The 22,286-nt window shown below is 40.0% G+C and overlaps 1 protein-coding gene across 1 annotated transcript in view; it reads left to right on the top strand.

The window, feature by feature from the left end:
• Positions 1-21,401, top strand: part of AMHR2 (anti-Mullerian hormone receptor type 2) — a 50,873-nt gene extending 29,472 nt beyond the window's left edge. Inside the window, exons 9-10 of the mRNA XM_034412170.3 lie at positions 15,955-16,091; positions 19,262-21,401. Coding sequence (XP_034268061.2) covers positions 15,955-16,091; positions 19,262-19,390 — 266 coding nt within the window. The 3' untranslated portion in view covers positions 19,391-21,401. The remainder of the gene's footprint in view (positions 1-15,954; positions 16,092-19,261) is intronic.
• The last annotated feature ends 885 nt before the right edge of the window (positions 21,402-22,286 follow it).

The following is a 22,286-nucleotide window of genomic DNA, read 5'->3' as shown; positions in this document are numbered from 1 at the left end:
CAAAATGTATGATACCCAGGTATCACACTATTCATGCATTGATATGTATAAATAATATTGTTGCGATGTTTTTCTGGATCGGACTCAATAAATCATTAGAGAATTAAGAGTTCAAATACAACTCTTTTTATTTACATAAAGGCATTCTATATTCACTGAATATTCACAGATAGAAGCAGGGAAACTGTGGAGGGTAGCTCCTTATATACACAAGGGGGTGGAGTCATGAGAATGAGTGATGAGTCATGAATACATTAGGAATCAAAGAATGAATTAACCCTTGATGTTCTTATATACACTATTTACACATTAGAGAATAAGGCATTTACATCTAACAAATCCCCCTCTAAATGCCGATTATTTACACAACACCAATTACATTCAGATTCGGGACAATACAATACATGCAATTTGGAAGTTAAATATTTATGTTGTTTGAATGGTAAAGGCTTTGTTAAAATGTCAGCTATCTGTTCCGAAGTATCACAATGCACAGCTTTTATAAAACCGTCTTGAGATAATTGTCTTACATGTTTAAACTTTATATCTATATGTCTGGACCTTTGTCCAATAGCATCAGATCTGGAGATTTCAATGGCTGCTTTGTTATCCTCATTTATGATAAAAGGTAAAATAGGTTTCTTCCAAACCTCTGAAATTAAGTCATTAAACCACACAAGGTTATTTGCAGATTTGGATAAACAGACATATTCTGCTTCTGTAGTTGAAGTAGCTACCAGTTCTTGTTTGCCGGTGTACCAATAAATTGGACAATCATTTAAAAAGAAAATATAACCTGATGTACTTTTTCTGCAAGATGTGTCTCCTGCCCAATCCGCATCTGCATAACATATGAGTCTTGGTTCCTTGTTGCCATTTGGTTCTAATATAAGGCAAAAATCTAAAGTGCCTTTCAGGTACCTCAAAATCCTTTTGACAGCTTCCCAATGGTACATTGTTGGTTTACTGACATATCTGGACAGTAAATTAAGTGGTAAGGCTATATCTGGCCTAGTCCAATTAGATATATAAAGAAGTGAACCTATGATTGATCTATAAAATGTGTTATCCTTAAATTCAGGAGATGATTCATCAGTATTTCTGAGAAAGTCAGTTTGCATGGGGGTATCACATGTTTTAGCATTGTTCAAATTACATTTGTTTAGAAGTTCTACAATTTTATCCTTTTGAGTAAGCTGGAACCCTTTTTTTGTTTTACTGATCTGTACACCAAGATACTTATTTACTTTACCTAAAGATTTTAGTGAAAAATGTTCATTCAGCTTGTTCACAAAAATTTCTCTTCTTCCTTTATGTTTTCCAATATATAAAATATCGTCTACATAAATCAATACAAACTCAATACAGTCATCATTCTTTTTGACAAAAAAACAATTATCAGCAGATGTGGTGTTAAAATCCATAGTCTTGAGCACCTTTACCAAACAATCATACCATCTTTTACCGGATTGTTTCAATCCATATAAGCTTTTGTTTAACAACCAAGTTTCATTTTTATTTGTGTATTGGCTGTGAGGGGCCCTTACATAGATTTCTTTATCTAACTCTGCGTGTAGGTACGCAGTCTGTATATCATATTGAAATACATCAAGGTTAAGTGCTGATGCTACCACCAAAGCTGTTTTGACACTCTCTGTCCTCACAGTAGGGGAATATGTGTCTGTATAGTCCTCTGGATATTTTTGTGCGTAACCTTGGGCAACTAATCTAGCTTTGTACAGGTTATTGCCTCCTTCCAAATTTTTAATTTTATATATCCACCTGGTACCAATAATAGTTTTGTCCTTAGGTGCAGTTGTGGGAGTAAACACATTTAATCCTTTCAAACTTTCCATTTCCTTTTTCATGGCTAGTTCCCATTTCTCTTTTTCTTCGCGAGGAAGTTTCAGTACTTCCTCGTACGTATTAGGTGTTATTGGTTCACTATTTACATTCATTACGTAATCTTTATATTTATCTGGCATCTTGTTCCTGTTGTTCCTAATTGTTCTTTCTGGTTTACTATTGTTGTCATGCATATATCTTGCCTCCTTTTTTGTTAGTGTATCAGTTTTTATTTTGTACTGGCTATTTGTCCAGGTTTTGGTCTTGTTTTCATGTTTGTTAATATTTTGTTTATCTACAGTTCCTTCCTTATGATATTTTGTTTCTATGTGTTTATTTGGGAATATTTCATTTAAATGTAATTTAGACCAGTTGGCCTGTTCATGGAACACGGCTGTTCTGGAAACTATAAATTTATTATTGCCATCAATGAATCTATATCCTTTTGTACCAGTTTCATATCCCATGAATCTAAGTCTTCTGGATACATTTTCTCCCTTTCTTCTCAATTGTTTGGGTATGTGTACGTCTGCAGTGACTCCAAAAATATGCATATGTGCCAATTTTGGTTTTCTATTATACATCACTTCGTATGGTGTTTTATTTATAATACTGGACCAGGTCCTATTTTGTGTATAATTTGAATAGTGTAATGCCTCTGACCAAAATTGTTTACTTAAGCCAGCATCCTCTAATGTACATCTAATCATAGTTTGTAGTGTGGAATTTTTCCTTTCTGCAATTCCGTTCTGGAACGCAGAAAATGGACTGGAAGTGTAATGTAGCATTCCTCTATCCTTTAGCCATTGAGAGAATTCTTTAGACATGAATTCACATCCTCTATCTGTCATAATTTGCTTTATTCTAATATTATGTTGTGTCTCTATGCGTTTATAAAATTCCTTAAATTTTTGAAAAGTCTCATCTTTATGTTTCAATGTGTAAACAAAACCATAACGGCTATAATCATCCACTATTGTTAGAAAATAACGTTTTCTATATGTGATTGATGGAGTAAGTGGTCCTACTAGGTCCATGTGTACTAAGTCAAAAATTTTGTTAGTTGATCTGGCAGATTTTTTTGGTCTGGGGCTAGTTTTTAGTTTTGTAGACTTACATACTGAGCATTCCAAATAGTTTTCACAATTTTTTATTTTGACACCTTCTGCGTGTTCAGTCATTTTTTGTACTACAGGAAAGCTGGCATGGCCTAACTTCCTATGTAAGATGTGAGCACACTCATCATGGATTGGTTTACCTATCTTTGGTTTTTTTATGTTGGGTGCATCATTCTGATCATGTGATATTATACAATCATCATCGTCACTATTGCTAATATTTTCATCATCTATTTCTATACATTCTTCAACATTTGAATCAATATTATGTAGCCATTCTTCTTTTGTTATGAGGTAGGGCAAGCCCCCTTTAATTATCACAGTACCTATTTTACTTTTGTTTTTCTCTAGGATTGCTTCTCCCTTTGAGAAAGTTATATTAATACCAGAGTCCCTACTTAGTTTTATGGCACTCAATATGTTATGAGGTATTTCGGGTATTAACAATACCCCCTCTATTTTTCCTAAACCAGATAAAATTACATTCCCTCTGCCTAGTACTTGAACCTTTTCTTGATTGGCTACTTTTATTACAAACTTATCTTCTGTAAAAGAAGACAATATATCTTTATTGTTAGTGGTATGGTTTGTAGCTCCAGAATCGATGAGCCAATTATTATTTTCATTTTGCTGGGGTTTTGTATTGTCATGTTTATTTAGTCCATTCAGTGAACCAGATTTTTTATCTCTTGAGCTTTCTCTGCCCCCTCTATTTTCTCTATAATTTGGTGGACTCCTATATCTATGCCTTTCTATAGAAGGCTGTCTATGATTGTGTCTGTCCATGTATTCTGGTCTGTGCCTTTCTTTTGAAAATCTGGGGCAATCTCTTCTATTATGTTCTTTGGACCCACAATTATGGCATCTATATGTTTCATTATATTTTTCTTGGAAAGCTATTTTCCTAACAGGTCTATGTTCTGTGTGATTGTTAGATCGATTTTTTCTCGAATTGTCTTCAGCTATCAATTTGTTGGATAGACTTTCTATGGATAAATATCCTAAGTTAATGGTATCAAGATGTGACATGAAATTGTCCCATGATGAGTCAAGTGAGTTAATAATAACACTTTTCATTGTTTGGTCTGAAATAACTTCTCCCCTTAAATGCAGTTCAGCCCTTATTTTGTTTAAACATATTAAATGCTCACTTATAGAAACCCCTGGTTTTACTCTAGATGAAAAGAATTCTTTGGACATTCTTGTTGTAGTGGCTACACTGTCGCTGTGGAACAAATTAAACATACATTGAATAATTTCTGAAACAGTCAGATTTGATTTGATGCTATAATACATTGCAGGAGATATACTGGCTATTATTAGAAAAAAGGCTCTATGGTGTAATCTATCTATTTTTAAAGTCCAAGGTCTTCTTGGAGGATTAGTGATAAAAAATAATAAGTTCTCTTTCATGAAAATAACCTGAAGCTGCTGATACCATTCTTGTAGATTAATACCATCAACCCTTAACTTTGGGAAGTCACTAGGCAAGTTTCCTATATTACTTTGGCCGTTACTTACAACCTGAGGCAGTTCGTGGTCTTGCAAATGCAGAAAATTGCAGAATGGTGTAGGGATGTCAGCAACGAGTCTGTGTGGTTCCCTCATGAGTTCGAATCTTCCCGGGTTGTTTTCTTGACTTCGCGCATGCGCGTTGCTCATTCTTTCTTTGTCTCCGTCGTGGAAGGTTCTCTCCACCGCCGCTTGCTCGCTCGTCTCCTCTTCGGATGAGTCGGTTTCTGGCTCGGTCTTTGGGGTCCTGGTGACGACGGCTGTTCTTTTCTTTCTCTTGTGAGCTATGTCGCTTGCTTCTGTCCTTGGTGTAGGGCGGAATCGGCAAGGTTCTCTGGGCTCTGGTGTCGTCGCTCTTGAAGTTGGGGTGTAGGCGTGCAGGTCCCGAGGCATCGGTTCGTTCGCTTGCTTCTTCGGCGATTCCCTGGTGATTTTTAGTTTTGGCCCAAATATATTAAGGAGTGTTTTTATTGCTGATTCTATTTGTATCTCTGTTGGTGTTTCTTCAATTTCCGTGTCTGATTCTTCTGAGTTATAAAGTCTTTCTTTTTTGTTTTCAGCATCGAGAGGATCTTTTCGCGCCAGAGATTTTGAATTTTGTCCTTTGATTGGTTCAGTTTCGCTCATCTTGGAATTCTGTTGAGAACAAGATGGCTGCCATTCAAAATTTTGCGCGGGATCAGTGTTTCTCTCTTTCGTTGTAATTTTATTTGTAGGTAAATCGCTCACCGTTTTCGAGTCCTTATTTTCATTTGCGTGAATTTCTTTTCCTTTTGTCATTCCTTCGCTTTTTATGACGTTTTTGATTTTTGCTTTGAGTCTTAGCAGTTTTAATATCTCAGACCCGAGAGGACTGCTTTTCAATTCCTTTTCTTTTTGTTCATCTATTATTTCTTGATCTTCTTCCATCTCTTTGCTGTATGCCCTGGTGTTGGGCCTATCTCTTTTAGACATGTTTAAGTTCTTATTGAGTCAATCAAACCATCCTCTGCTACCAGATTGTTGCGATGTTTTTCTGGATCGGACTCAATAAATCATTAGAGAATTAAGAGTTCAAATACAACTCTTTTTATTTACATAAAGGCATTCTATATTCACTGAATATTCACAGATAGAAGCAGGGAAACTGTGGAGGGTAGCTCCTTATATACACAAGGGGGTGGAGTCATGAGAATGAGTGATGAGTCATGAATACATTAGGAATCAAAGAATGAATTAACCCTTGATGTTCTTATATACACTATTTACACATTAGAGAATAAGGCATTTACATCTAACAAATATAAAATAAAAAACTTGGGAATTTTAAAAAAATTAAATATATCTTACAAGTAGTTCACTTATGAGCTTAATTGAGCCCAAAATTTTGTTGCTAAGTAAGACAGTTGTTGAGTGAATTTTCCCCCATTTTATTACCTTTCTTGCCACAGTTGTTACGTGAATCACTGCAGTTGTTAACTTAGTGACACAGTTGTTAAGTGAATCTGGCTTCCCCCATTGATTTTGCTTGTCAGAAAGTCACAAAAGGGATCATATGATCTCGGGACATTTTCCAAGCATTGGGTCTTCTTCAAAGACACTTGTATCTTCATTATGTGCCTCAAATAAATAAACTTTAGCTTCATTGTTTGTGCTAAAGTAGACATTTCCTGTACCCTATAATGGGATCCTGCATGGAGGACACAATAATTAATATGTTTTGATTGTTCTTTTGGGGTTTATTGCCTCCCACTGTTAACTAGGATTATAGTCCTAATGCAGGGGTGAAATCCAGCAGGTTCTAACAGGTTCTGGAGAAGCGGTAGCAGAAATTTTGAGCAGTTTGGATACCCGGCAAATATCACCTCTGGCTGGCCCCAGAGTGGGGTGGGAATGGAGATTTTGCAGTATCCTTCCCTTGCCACGCCCACCAAGCTACGCCCACAGAACCGGTAGGGAAAAAAATTGGATTTCATCACTGTCCTAATGATATCCAATTTTCTTAATATGAAGGGTATAGTCGATTCTTTTTTCCTAAAGGATAAGAATAGTTTTGATTTTTTTCCCCCCAGAAATAAGAATGTGCAAACATCTGTTCACTTCTTCCAGGTTGTTTTGGGTGAGCCCTTACCATAACCAGACGCTGAAATCACATCTGATAAGATTCAGTTTGAGGGCCAAATTGGCCTAAATAATAGCAATAGCAATAGCACTTAAACTTACGCATACTGTATATCGCTTCACAGTGGATCAATTCAATTATTACTATTCATAGTAAAAAAAAATATTTATTACAGGCTGTTACGATGGGGTGTGAGGGAATTGCTAATAAAGGATCTGGCACTGAAACAGTTTTTATTTGTATTTGAATCCAGAATTTCACCCGTGATTGTATCACGAGCTACACCCCTAACAAGTTTTGATTTCACGAATCTAGTACAGTGAAGATAAATGCACCCCCTTTATTATTTCATGTGCATATGCCTTTTGATGCAGACACGATGGCAGAGCTGTGCTGGGCTCCAAAGTAAACCTCTCAGACCAGGGGTGGGTTCTACTTACCTTTACTACCGGTTCGCAATGGGAACACGTGTATCACCCTTGATGACGTGGGGGCGGGTGGGTGGAGCCTCCCGCCGGTTTTGCTACCGGTTCTATAGAACCGGACCGAACCGGGAGCAACTCACCACTGTCTCAGACTGACTGTCCAATGGGTGAGAGGCCTCAGGCCTCTCGCCCCAACTGCTACCATTGAGTAGGGGCAGGAGAAGGGGGCAGGGTTCCTACAGCCCCTGTTTATCTGCTATGGCTATAGTAGCAAGTCTGAGCCCCATAGCTATCTTCCCCCCTCCACCCCCCACCCTTGACCTGGCTTCTCAGTCTCCTGTTCCTGACTGAGGAGAGGTACAGAGGAGTTTGAAGATAGCTTTGAAGAAGAAATCCAAGGGCCACTTTGTAAACATCAACTTGGCCCAGATTGGGGATGCAGGCAGGAAGAAAGAAATCAAGATAGCTGCACCAGGCTAATATAAAAGGGAAAAAGAGAATCTCCTTCAGGTTTTCAATATTTGATTAACATACCCTGTAATAATAATAATAATAATACAGTAGAGTTCCATTAGTTCACAGTGTCTGTGTTTCTTGACCAGGTCTTCCCGAAAAGAGCTGATAAGATGAGGCTACAGTGCTCGTATAGCCGATTGATGCGACAGCTGGCTGTGGGGGAAGCAGCAGTTTCTCTTCCTTCCTTCTCTCCCTCCATGCTACTTGCCTGCTGCTGCTGCTATCAAGCCCCCCCCCCCAACTATGTGTGTGTATTTGTTGTTGCAAGATTTAAGGCAAAAGGACAGGGGGGGCTAGGTCGAAATCCAGAGCCCCTGTGCTGGCAGCCTCCAAGATGCAGTCACCTTTGCCTTCACTATTTGTATACCCCCTGCATTGGTATGCAAGTTAAAAAAAAATAAAATTAAGCCTATTTTTGAGGAGTCCTTGGTGCTCTCTGAGTTTGGTGTTCTTGCGGGTGTTTCCAGCAGGTTCTGACAGGTTCTGGAGAACCAGTAGCGGAAATTTTGAGTGGTTTGGAGAACCAGCAAATACCACCTGTGGCTGGCCCCAGAGTGGGGTGGGAATGGAGATTTTGCAGTATCCTTCCCCTGCCACGTCCACCAAGCCACACCAAGCCCACCAAGCCACGCCCGCAGAACCAGTAGTAAAAAAAAAATTGGATTTCACCACTGGGGTGTTTCATTACGCAAACTAGATAACATCATGAGCAATATTACCTAGTTTGGGTAATGAAACACCCCCAAGAAAACTAAGCTCAGAGAGCACCAAGGACCCCTCATTTCAACCCTGATCTACAAATATTCTTGGTAAGCCTATTTTTGTTTATTAACAGAAATCGTGCCCTGTTCTTCTGATCGATAAAGAGAAACTGATCCATAGTCCTGCGCTTCTTCACAAATGCGGCCAATCTATAACGGGTATGGTAGCAAAGGGCTGCTACAACCTGGTATTCTTCCATTCCCACATATCTCCTTTTGAAGAGGCAGGAGAGAACTTGATTTCCGTCCTTTATTATGGTCTCAACCGGTTGCACTAATAACCGAGAACAGTTTCACATGCTGAAGTCATGAATGGCCCACCCCTTGCCTGTTTGAGGCACCACATTATAGCTTGGTCTGATTTCGGATAGTGGCAATAGTTATTCCTGTTTTGTTGCAGAAGGACAAATTTCTCCTACCTTGGCTAGCCAGCTCTGCCAAGATATAAAGAGGGAGAGCATGCAGCGGTGATCATGGTGTGGGGTATGCTGCCATCTGGTGGCAATTTAGAAGCACATCCTGCCCTTGATCAACAACAAATGCTGACACGTTCAGCTTGAAAGGATAAAGCTGAACCGTAGACTTCCGGGGTGGGATTATATGATCTTGGTCTTATTGAACTCAGTCTCATTCTGCTTCCTCTTCCCCCTTCTCTTCTTCAGATTTTGTATGACCTTTTAAATCACTTGAGACAAGAGGCTTCTGTTGCTTCGAGACATCATTTCCAGCAGTACAGTGACTCATCTCTGTACAATGAGATGGAGTCATTGATGGAGCAGCATGAGCAAAAGCACCCCAGGCTATCTGGGCGCTAGCCAGACCCCTAGTCTCCTAGCAAGACCTATTGCTAAAGAGAAAAGATTGTGGAAGGAGAAAAATATTGCATGTTCCAAGTCAATAAATTGGAGCTTGTATCCAGGGAATGGGCAGAGTCCTCCATGCAAAAAGTATTTTTCTTAAGAGTAGAGGCTGGATTGGAATACAGGTAGTCCTTGACTTACAACCATAATTGAGTCCAAAGTTTTCTGTTGCTAAATGAAACATTTGTTAAGTGAGTTTTGTCTCATTTTATGACTTTTCTTGCCACTGTTGTTGAGTGAATCACTGCAGCTCTTAAGTGAGTAACACATTTGTTAAGTGAATCTGACTTTCCCATGGACTTTGCTTGTCAGAAAGTCACCAAAGGGGGTTGCATGGCCCCGGGACACTGCAAAACCAGGGGTGAAATCCATCCGGTTCCATCCGGTTCAGGCGAACCAGTAGCAGCAGATGCGGGAAGCTCCGCCCACCCATGCGGACATCATGGCGTCACTTTTTTGTGACATTTTAAGCTTCTGCGCATGCGCAGAAGGCTTTGTGCATGCGCAGATGACGGCACGTGCACATTGGCAAACCGGTAGGGAAGGAAAGTAGATTTCTCCCCTGTGCAAAACCATCATAAATATGTCAGTTGCCAAGCCAAGTCTGAATTTTGAACACGTGACCATGGGGAAGCTGCAATGGTTGTAAGTGTGAAAAATGGTTGTAGGTCACTTTTTTCGGTGCCGCTGTAACTTTGAACGGTCACTAAGTGAACTGTTGTAAGTTGAGAACTACTTGTACACTGGCTGAGCATGTGTTACTGAGAGGCCACCAACGTTTAATAGCAGTATGTGTCAGCAATGTGAAAGATTTTATCCCTCTACAGAAGTGTTTCTCCACCTTGTCAACTTTAAGATATGTGGACTTCAACTCCCAGAATTCTCCGGTCAGCATTCTTGAAGTTTAAGTCCACAAATCTTAAAGTTGACAAGGCTGAGAAAGGTTGCTTGCTCTGCAGGTAAGAGCAAGAAAGTGCACATTTTTTAAGACTAAAGACAATCTTTTTTTTTTTTTTTTTGTTGCAATATTTTCAGGATCAGACTCAATAATTAAGATAAGAATTATATATTCAAATAAAGCTCTGTTTAATCACAGATGGCATTCTATATTCACTGAATATTTACAGATAGAAGCAAGGTAAAAGTGGTGATCAGCTTCTTATATACACAATGGGTGGAGCTATATGTACAAGTGATGAGTCATGAATACATTATAAGTCAGAGAGTCAGTTAACCCTTGATATTCCTTATATACATTATTTACAGAGTAGGGAAAGAGGCATTTATATCTAACAAATCCCCCTCTAAATGCCGATTGGTTGTATGACACCAATTACATTCTTGTTCAGGACTATACATTACATGCAGTTTGGAAGTTAGATATTTATGTTGTTTACCGGGCAAAGGCTTTGTTAATATATCAGCTACGTAAATTAACACAAATTCAATACAATCATTACTCCTTTTGATAAAGAAACAGTTATCAGCAGAGGTTGCATTAAAACCCATGGTATTGAGTACTTTCACTAAACAATCATACCATCTTTTACCGGATTGTTTTAATCCATATAAGCTTTTGTTTAACAACCAAGTCTCATTCCTATTAGTGTATTGACTATGAGGGGCCCTTACATATATTTCCTTATCTAATTTTGCGTGTAAGTACGCAGTTTGTATATCGTATTGGAATACATCAAGGTTGAGTGCTGATGCTACCACTAAAGCTGTTTTGACACTCTCGGTCCTTACAGTAGGGGAATAAGTGTCTGTATAGTCCTCTGGATATTTTTGTGCGTAGCCTTGAGCAACTAACCTAGCTTTATATAATGAATTGCCTCCTTCCAAATTTTTAATTTTATATATCCACCTGGTGCCAATAATAGTTTTATCTTTAGGAGCAGTTATGGGTGTAAACACATTTAATCCTTGCAAACTTTCCATTTCTTTTTTCATAGCAAGCTCCCATTTTTCTTTTTCTTCCTGGGGAAGTTTTAGAACTTCATCATATGTATTGGGAGTTGTTTGTTCGTTATTCATGTTCATTATGTAATCCTTATATTTGTTTGGCATTTTATTTCTGTTGCTTCTAAAAGTTCTTTCTGGTTTACTATTGTTGTCATGCATATATCTTGCTTCCTTTTTTGTTAATGTATCAATTTTTATTTTGTGTTGGCTATTCGTCCATGTTTTTGTTTTGTTCTTATGTTTGTTAGTATTTTGTATGTTTACAGTTCTTTCTTTATGGTGTTTTGTTTCTAGGTGTTTGTTTGGGAATATTTCATTAAGGTGTAATTTAGACCAGTTGGCCTGTTCATGGAACACGGCTGATCTGGAAACTATAAACTTATTATTACTATCAATGAACCTATATCCTTTTGTGCCAGTTTCATATCCCATAAATTTAAGCCTTCTGGACACATTTTCTCCCTTCCTTCTCAATTGTTTAGGTATGTGTACATCTGCGGTGACCCCAAAGATATGCATGTGTGCCAATTTTGGTTTTCTATTATACATCACCTCGTATGGTGTTTTATTTATGATGCTGGACCATGTCCTGTTTTGTGTATAATTTGAATAGTGTAGGGCTTCTGACCAAAAATGTTTGCCTAAACCAGCATCCTCTAATGTACATCTAATCATGGTTTGTAATGTGGAATTCTTTCTTTCTGCAATTCCGTTCTGGAATGCTGAAAATGGACTGGAAGTGTAATGTAGCATTCCTCTATCCTTTAACCATTGAGAGAATTCTTGAGACATGAATTCACATCCTCTATCTGTCATGATCTGTTTTATTTTAATATTGTGTTGTGTCTCTATGCGTTTATAAAATTCCTTAAATTTTTGAAAGGTCTCATCTTTATGTTTTAATGTGTAAACAAAACCATAGCGGCTATAATCATCCACTATTGTTAAAAAATAACGTTTCTTATATGTGATTGATGGGGTAAGCGGTCCTACTAGATCCATGTGTACTAAGTCAAAAACTTTATTGGTTGTTCTAGTAGATTTTTTTGGTTTGGAACTAGTTTTCAGCTTTGTAGATTTACATACTGAGCATTCTAAATAGTTTTCACAATTTTTTATTTTGATACCTTCTGCGTGTTCAGTCATTTTTTGTACTACAGGAAAACTGGCATGTCCTAACTTTCTGTGCAATATATGAGCACATTCATCATGAATAGGCTTTCCTATTTTTGGTTTTTTTAAATTATGTGTATCATTATGATCATGGGTTATTTTACAATCATCATTGTCACTATTGCTGACATTTTCATCATCAGTTTCTATACATTCTTCAACATTTGAATCAACATTATGTAACCATTCTTCCTTTGCTATGAAGTAAGGTAGTCCCCCTTTAATCATTACAGTACCTATGTTGCATTTATTTTTCTCAAGGATTGCTTCTCCCTTTGAGAAAGTAATATTAATGTTAGATTCTCTGCTAAGTTTTAAAGCACTCAATATATTATGTGGTATTTTGGGTACTAGCAATACCCCCTCTATTTCTCCTAAACCAGGTAAAGTTACATTTCCTTTGCCTAATACTTGAACCTTTTCTTGGTTAGCTACTTTTATTATAAACTTATCTTCTGTGAAAGAAGACAATATACTTTTATTATTGGTGGTGTGATTTGTGGCCCCAGAATCTATAAGCCAATTATTGTTATCATTTCGCATTGTTTTTGTATTGTCATGTCTATTTAATCCATTTAGTGAACCAGATTTTCTATCTCTTGAATTTTCTCTGCCCCCTCTATTTTCTCTGTGGTTTGGTGGGCTTCTATATCTGTGTCTGTCTACAGAAGATTGCCTATAATTATATCTGTTTGTGTATTCTGGTCTACGCCTTTCTCTTGAAAATCTGGGACAATCTCTTCTATTGTGTTCTCTGGATCCACAATTATGACATCTATATGATTCATTATGTCTGTCTTGGAAAGCTACTTTCCTGAGAGTTCTATGTTCCGTATGATTATTAGAGCGACTTTTTCTGTAGTTATCCTCAGTTATCAATTTATTGGATAGATTTTCTATTGATAGATATCCTAGGTTAATGGTATCTAAATGTGACATAAAATTGTCCCATGATGAATCAAGTGAATTGATAATAACACTTTTCATTGTTTGGTCAGAGATTACTTCCCCTCTTAACTGTAGTTCAGCTCTTACTCTGTTTAAATATATTAAATGTTCACTTATAGAAACCCCTGGTTTTACTCTGGATGAAAAGAAATCTTTAGACATCCTTGTTGTAGTGGCTACACTGTTGCTGTGAAACAAATTAAACATATATTGAATGATTTCTGAGACAGTCAAATTTGATTTGATGCTATAATACATTGCAGGAGATATACTAGCTATTATTATAAAAAAGGCTCTATGGTGTAGGTTATCTATCTTTAAAGCCCAAGGTTTTCTTGGGGGATTGGTAATGAAAAATAGCAGATTCTCTTTCATGAAAATAACCTGAAGCTGTTGATACCATTCTTGCAGGTTATTTCCATCCACCTTCAATTTTGGAAAATCGCTGGGCAAGTTCCCTATATTGTTTTGACCGTTACTCACAACTTGAGGCAGTCCGTGATCTTGTAAATGTCTAAAGTTGCAGAAAGGTGTGGGGATGTCAGCAACAAGTCTGTGTGGCTCTTCCAGAAATTCAAATCTTCCCGGGCTGTCTTCGAGTTTTCGCGCATGCGCAGTTCTCATTTTGCTCGTGGCTTCGTCGTAGAAGGTTCTCTGGGCTCGGGCGTCGCTGTCCTCGAGTTCTGGGTAGTGTTAGGCAGTCTTCGATTTGCTGGTTTGCTTGCTTGCTTCTCCGGTGACTTTCTGGATATTTTTAATTTCGGTCCAAATGCAGCAAACAGCGTTTTCATGGCAGACTCTATTTGTAAATTTATTGAGTCTTCTTCATTTTCCGTCTCTGATTCTTCAGAGGTGTGCGATTTTTCTTTCTCATTTTTCATGTCGTGCAGAGTTTTTCGCGCCAGACATTTTGAATCTGGCTTTCTGATTGGCTCAGCTTCATCCATTATGGGAGTCAGTTGCAATGAAGATGGCCGCCATTCAAAATTTCGCGCGGGACCGCTGTTCTCCCTCTTCGTTGTATTTTTGTCTACAAATTCAGCACTTACTGTTTTTGGGTCTTTAGTCTTTTTATTGGTGATGTGTTTCTCTTTCGCTGCTCCGTTGTTCTTTATTACATCTTGGAGTTTCGCGATGAGATTTTCATCACTCTTTTGACTTTTCAATATCTTTAATATTTCTGACCTGAGTTCGTTGTTTTCTACTTCGCTTTGTTCATCATCTTCATTTATTATTTCTTCATCTTCTGTAGTATATTCTTCAGGTTCATTTGAAATAGCGTTTGTGGATTCATCTATTATTTCTGAATCTTCTTCCATCTCTTTACTGTATGCTCTGGTGTTGGGTCTATCTCTTTTTGGCATTATCGAGTCCTTATTGAGTCTATCCAACCATCCTCTGCTACCAGATTGTTGCAATATTTTCAGGATCAGACTCAATAATTAAGATAAGAATTATATATTCAAATAAAGCTCTGTTTAATCACAGATGGCATTCTATATTCACTGAATATTTACAGATAGAAGCAAGGTAAAAGTGGTGATCAGCTTCTTATATACACAATGGGTGGAGCTATATGTACAAGTGATGAGTCATGAATACATTATAAGTCAGAGAGTCAGTTAACCCTTGATATTCCTTATATACATTATTTACAGAGTAGGGAAAGAGGCATTTATATCTAACATTTTTTTAATTTGATTTATATGCCGCCCTTCTCCGGAGACTCAGGGCGGCTTACAATGTGCTCAGCAATAGCCTTCATCCTTTTGTATATTTATACAAAGTCAGTTTATTGCCCCCACAACTGGGTCCTCATTTCACCTACCTTAGAAAGGATGGAAGGCTGAGTCAACCTTGAGCCTTGGCGAGATTCGAACCCTGCAGTAATTGCAGGCAGCTGGTCTTAAGCAGCTTAATAACAGGGTGCCTTAAACCCCTGTACTACCAAGGCTCTTTGCCCACATGCAAGGCTCAACCCCCCCAAAAGGTGACAGGATGAAAATAGGCAGCAACACACTAAAGATTCCTTTTGGTATATTAACTCCTACGAATCGCTTTCTCTTGATAATTTTCAGCACCAACAACCGTAAACGGATAACTAGTTTCTGCCTTTCCTTTTGTGAATCAATATCGGTACACAGGGGGTGTCAGTGACCACTAATAGCAGTGCAACCTGCCGAGTCTCCTTTATTGGTAGTCTTCAACTTGCAACCATTTGTTTAGTGGCCATTCAAAGTTACAGAGGCACTAAAAAAAAAGGGACTTATGGCCATTTTTCACACTTACGACCGTTGCACACTATCCCCAGTCACCTCATCAAAATTCAGACGCTTGGCAACTGGTTGGAAGCCAGAGTCACTCAACAACTGTGGTATTAATTTAACAACTGCAGAGATTCACTTAACACCTGTGGCAAGAAAGGTCCTAAAATGGAGCAAAATTCCCAGTTGTCTTGCTTAACAACAGAAACCTTGGGCTCAGTTGTGGCCATAAATGGAGGACTACCTGTACTAACAGATTGGGACTCTGAGCCCAGGGATAACCACTGTCCAGCAATGCCGCAATTATTTGAAAGTGGAATTTTGTTATGGGATGGGTAGGTACTGTGAAGTGTGAAGAAGTCAGCTGAAGCAATAACTTTGCTCTTCGTGCACTGGATATGCTTGGCCCACACGTGTGTTTGCACAAACCCTGCTTTGAAAGGACAGGACATTTTTGTCTCTTCAGAGAACAACATTCCCCCATTCCAGCTTGCCTATGAAGCAGAATTAGGCAGCAGCCCTACGTACAGTGAACTGCGAAGGTTGGCTGTTGAGGAAAGACGAAGACCAATCGTCCCACCAACTTGGACAACATTTGGGCAAGTACGTTAAACCACAACATACGTAGGCTTGAATATGGGGCAGTAGGCTTTAGACCAGAGGTCACCAACCAGTGGTCCGTGAGAAAATTTTGGTGGTCCGTGGCGCACCCGGGTGGAGGAGCTGCTCCGGGATGATTAATGGCCAGTCCTGTGACTAGAGCTCTGGAATATGGGACCGGCCAGGCAGCTCATGGTGGGGTTGGAAATCTCTGCCACAGAGGGAGGTACGTGTAATTTTGCAGGTGGTGCAATGTACAAGGAGTAGCACAGCCTTCGCCAGCTGGAACGAGGTAATGGTGCAAGAGGGGGCGGTGTTTTGTTTTCTGTGGGAAACAGGTCCAAACAGGCAGCCAAACTAAGTGCCTGAAGGACCCCATCCTGTCACTGGGAGTCCAGGCGCTTCAGCAAGCGGCACGCTGGATTTGTATTAGTTGTCCGCGGGATTTAAAATTATGAATTTAGTGGTCCCTGAGGTCCGAAAGGTTGGTGACCCCTGCTTTAGACAATATGTTGTCAGCCACATTCCTAAAGAGGATGGACCAGCAGTTGAGTTTAAGAAATATAATTGGGTCCCTTAAACCATGCAAGGCTAAAGAAACACAGCTTGTGCCTTAGCCCTGTCCCTCTGCCAAAAAAGAGAAAAAGGATTGAACACAGGTTGAAAAGTCGGCCCTGTCAGTTCTGGAGGCCACACATAGGATAAGCCTGTATTTGACTCTTGGCAGGGGTGCTATTCATCAGGTTCTACAGGTTCTGGAGAACCGGTAGCGGAAATTTTGAGTAGTTCAGAGAACTGGCAAATACCACCTCTGGCTGGCCCCAGAGTGCGGAGGGAATGGAGATTTTGCAATATCCTTCCTCCAGGAGTGGAGAGGAAATGGGGATTTTGCAGGATCCTTCCCCAGGAGTGAGGAGGGAATGGAGATTTTGCAGGATCCTTTTCCTGCCACACCCACCAAGCCACATCACAGCACGCCCACCAAGCCACGCCCGCAGAACCAGTAGTAAAAAGTTTGAATTCCACCACTGACCCTTGGGCAATATTTTTCCTGCCCTGAGATAGTGGCCCGAGTTCAAGGCAGAAGCTGAGGAGAACAAAAATACTGCATGGCTGATGGAGGTTTGGGAGTATTACCTAATTGAGAGGTGGAAATGGCAAGAGCCCTGATGCCCTTTTGCTCTTAGGGCAGCACAACAAAACCTTGGACCCAATCTAGATGCAGTAAAAGGAATGAAAGGGATTAATCCAGGGGTGGGGAACTATGGCTCTTTTATGACATGTGGACTTCAACTCCTGGAATTCCTGAGCCAGCCGTGAATTCTGGGAGTTGAAGTCCACAAGTCATAAAAGGGCCATAGTTCCCCACCTCTGGATTAATCTAACAAAAAAAAGATAGCCAAAATGATAGGAATGTTGCAGGAGCAACTGTCATGGGGACAAATCCATCAGGTGATTATCGCAGGAGAAGATGGAACAAGCTCCTAGAGAACTTTAATGGAGAGAAAAGATCTGGGGCTAAAGACAAGAGGGGAGGCTCAGTGAACAGAACCATGATCTTTTAATGACAGCAAGGAGAATAGAAGTTAAATCTGGATCCACTGGTAGAACTCTGGGTATTTTACATTAGTTCATTAAGAATTTCATTTCCTATTTATTAGTGGCAAGAGGAACAAAATAACTCCCTTGCCTTGTGCTAAAAATAGTTGAAGGAGGAGGAGCTTGGAGTAACCAATGGTAGAGTTTGCTTTGAAAAGGAGGGTTCTTATACACTAAATGAAAGCCTGATTTCAGAATTGTATGTCTCTTTGCAGCTGGGTGGATGTCAAAATTCTCTTTTAAAAAATTAGCTTTCTCAAGTCCAAAGTCTGCCTAGTTATGCGCAGAGAAATCACGTTCCCCAACATCTGTATTAGAGATGGGGGTCTCACTAGAATGACTAGCCACAAAAGCTCTGTTGAAATTCCTTATTCCAGATACAGGAGGCTTATTTGCACCCCGTGTCACACCTCCTGCAACAGCTTTTGCTATGCCTTCCAGATGCATTGGATTCCCAGGTCTTCATCAGCACTGGCTGGGAAGGATGCAAACGGCAAACATCTAGAATAAGACACTAGACTAGACTAGACTAGACTAGACTAGACTAGACTAGAATTTTTTATTGGCCAAGTGTGATTGGACACAGAAGGAATTTGTCTTGGTGCATACGTTCTCAGTATACATAAAAAGAAAAGATACATTTGTCAAGAATCATAAGGTATAAGACTTTATCATTAAGTGTTGTACCTTATGATTCTTGACAATGTATCTTTTCTTTTTATGTACACTGAGAGCGTATGCACCAAGACAAATTCCTTGTGTGTCCAATCATAGGGTACAAATAAGCAATTAGGAAACAATATCAATATAACTATATCAGTATCACATACCACTAGGGAGGAAGTTAAATATGAGCCAACAATGTATTGGCAGCAGCCAAAAAAGCCAATGCAATCCTAGGCTGCATTAATAGAGAGAGAGAAAATCAAGATCATGTGAAGTACTAGTACCACTTTATAAAGCCTTAGTAAGACCACACTTCGAATAGTACTTCCAGTTTTGGTAGTACTGGAATACTACCAAAAAAGATGGTAGAATACAAAAAAGATGTTGAGACTCTGGAAGGAGTGCAGGGAAGAGCACCAAAGATGATTAGAGGTCTGGAGGCTAAAACATATGAACGGTTGCAGGAACTGGGTTTGTCTAGTCTAGTGAAAAGAAGGACAAGGGGAGACATGATAGCACTATTCCAATATTTGAGGGGCTGCCACAAACAAGAGGGGTTCAACCTATTTTCCAAAGCACCAGAAGGCAAGACAAGAAACAATGGATGGAAACTAATCAAGGAGAGAAGCAACCTAGAACTAAGGAGAAATTTCCTGACAGAACAGTTAACCAGTGGAACGGCTTGCCTTCATAAGTTATGGGTGCCCCAACACTGGAGGCTTTCAAGAAGAGACTGGACAGCCATTTGTCTGAAATGGTATAGGTTCTCCTGCTCAAGCAGAGGGTTGCAATAGAAGACCTCCAAGGTCCCTTCCAACTCTGTTATTCAAGGTTCTAAGTCTTCTAGTAGGAGTTCCTCTTGTCTCTTCCTGACAATTGCTGTTCCTCTTCTCTCTCCTGTCCCCTAGGTATCTATTTCCTTGCAAGAGCTCCTGGAAGACTGTTGGGACCCTGAACCAGAGGCTCGTCTGCAAGCTGAGTGTGCTCTACAAAGGCTGCAAAGACTGGGCACTGAGGATCTGGTGAACGAGTACTGAGGTCAAAGCATTTTAGGCTTTCCACTCAAATTTGCTTGGACTTCTTTGCTTAGAAGAACTTTATGTTTGGCTGAGAAGAGCAAGAGGCCTTTGAGAGAAGTCCATCCAGATCCATTTTCTCAATAGGACCCTACTGGGACATTGTCAGAGTGGATGCGTTTTTATAAGTGCTATCCACTGAATCAACTTGAATTGTATTTGTTAACTACTGTTAGCCTGGGGGCCATCCTATATCAAGCCTTTGACCTTGGAATTTTCATCACTTCAGTTCCTCCATATAGCACAATATCTTTCTGCAACCTTAAGTACGCTTTCTTCAAAATAACTCCAAGTGAACCCAATGGGACATTTCTGAACAGGTACTAGATGCATAGTTTATAGCAGGGGTGTCAAACTCAAGCCCTGCGGGCCAGATCTGGCATGCGGTGTGGTCAGATCCGGCCCATGGGCTGTCCTGGTCTACCCAGTGTGAAGAGGAAAGATCGGGACAATGTAGCTTCAGCCCGGTCTACCCAATGCGAAGAGGAAACATGCCAGCAGTTTGGGGAGTGGCGTCAAGTTTGCGGAGTGGCGTCAAGCACACCCACCCAGTCAGCCATACCCACTAAGTTGGCCATGCCCACCCACTCCCTGAGGTCAACCACAATCCTGATGTGGCCCTCAATGAAATTGAGTTTGACACCCCTGGTTTTATAGCATGTGTTACCCGAATGCAAAAATTAGTTTTAAACGAAGAATTCAGATTCCTAAGAAAGACTTTTCTCTGGAATTGCTGAAAATTATGGAGATGCAGCCCAACACATCTAAAGGACATACAACTGGAAAAGACCGAGGATCCAGATTGTTTGGGGGGGGGCAATATGTTGACACTGTAAACTGCTTAGAGAGGGCTGTAAAGCACTGTGAAGCGGTATATAAGACTAAGTGTCATTGCTGTTCTCTTCCACTGAAAAAAATTCATTCTTCTGTCTGCATCCAACTCAGTACCTCTACACTAGGGGTGTCAAGCTGGATTTCTTCGAGGGCCAGATCAGCATTATAGTTTTCTGCGGGCCGGTAGGCAGGGGAGGGGGGAGACAGGACGGACACCTCCTGCAGCACCCTACCAGCCAAAACTGGCACGGGAGGGCTGCATGCAGCTCCCCTGAACCTTGTTTTCACCTTCCATGGCCTCCTGCAGCACTCTGCCAGCCGAAAAATGGGCCGTTTTTGGACAGCAGAAGCACCGCGGGCCAGTCCTTTGATATTTCCAGGCCAGCCCCACGGGCCGCATTTAAGCACCCCACTGGCCTTGAGTTTGACACCTCTCTTTGCAATAATTTGTTACCAAAAAATTGTTTGTTTGGGTTTTTTTAAATTTGATTTATATGCCGCCCTTCTCAGGAGACTCAGGGCGGCTTACAATGTGTTAAGCAATAGCCTTCATACTTTTGTATATTTATACAAAGTCAGCTTATTGCCCCCACAAACTGGGTCCTCAATTTACCTACCTTAGAAAGGATGGAAGTCTGAGTCAACCTTGAGCCTGGTGAGATTCGAACTTACAGTAATTGCAGACAGCTGGTGTTAATCACAATGCTATCAGTCTGCTGAGCCACCAGGCCCTGGTGTTCAAGATTGTTTGGGATTAAATGTCCTAGTTGAAGAGGTACAGTCATTAACTTGATGCAGTTTTTATCTGATGGGCTGTCCAGTCTATACCTGTTTTAAAGGGAGAGAAGGAGGGAAGGGAGTCTTCAAGCAGACCATCCAGAAGGAGGGAACCAAGTCACCTAATCACCACCATAAGGCAGTGAGACCTCAAACCTCCTATATTTGTATTAGAAATCTTTTTTTCCTTAGCTTTCATCCAGATTTATAAAGAAGCACATGCAGACATGTATATTTCTTTTCTCTTTTGTTGTTTGGTGACTCTTTTTTTTTTTGGTCATGTATTCTTTTGTGATCCGTTCCCTTTTTCATCTAACTTTGTTTTAAAATTAAAAGCTTCACCCAAGGGTGTTTTAGCTTATTTTTATCTCTCCAGAATGTAATATGAGGTCAGTGTTGAACAAATATATCAGCTAGTAATCTAGGTTTTACATTGATTTAAAACATGCATATCCCTCTCTGGCATTCAGATGCTCACAAGCAGATGACAGCAGGAGTGGGTTCTACTTACCTTTACTACCAGTTCACAACGGGGCCGTGCAGCCGTAGAAGCATTTTGATGATGTCGGGGTCAGTGGGCGGAACCTCCCGCCGGTTTTACTACCGGTTCTATAGAACCGGTGCGAACCAGGGGCAACCCACCACTGGATAACAGCAACTTAAGTATGCCCATTTTAATGCATAAAACATAATAAAAATCATAGAAAACAAACCCCCCCACACACATTTTTTTAAAATAAAAATTAGGAAATTTAAGGCATTTGCAATTTGATAAACCAGTTGGTGAAAGTGTGGTAGGAAGGGGATGAAGGAATTCCTCTAGGAAGCCAGCCTCATTCCAGATATATTGGGACTACCAATTCCATAATTCCTAGCTAGGTTTTGGGAATACACTAAATTGGGAATGTTCTTCCGTTTCCTAGCCAAAGATATGAGAGCCAGGGGAATGGAGCGGTTCATGGATTAAAGATGGGATGGGGAGACATGTTTAACCAACTGGGGTTACTCAACAGGGCAACTGTGATGGAGCCTTTGAGAATCCAGAGAATGCAATAATAAACTAAATGAACAGAATTCAAACATCTAGCAGATTTAACAAGAGGACACACCCAGTACAGGAAGTCCTCAGCTTACGACAGTTCATTTAGTGACCTTTTGAAGTTACAATGGTACTAAAAAAAAGTGACATATTACCATTTTTCACACTACCGTGGCAGCATCCCCATGGTCAGGTGATCAAAAGTCA

The sequence above is a fragment of the Pantherophis guttatus genome, chromosome 2 (assembly GCF_059756535.1).
Source record: "Pantherophis guttatus breed Tessera chromosome 2, ASM5975653v1, whole genome shotgun sequence".
Taxonomy (NCBI): domain Eukaryota; kingdom Metazoa; phylum Chordata; class Lepidosauria; order Squamata; family Colubridae; genus Pantherophis; species Pantherophis guttatus.
The sequence above is the reverse complement of the archived record's forward strand: the minus strand, read 5'-3'. Positions and strand labels throughout refer to the sequence as shown.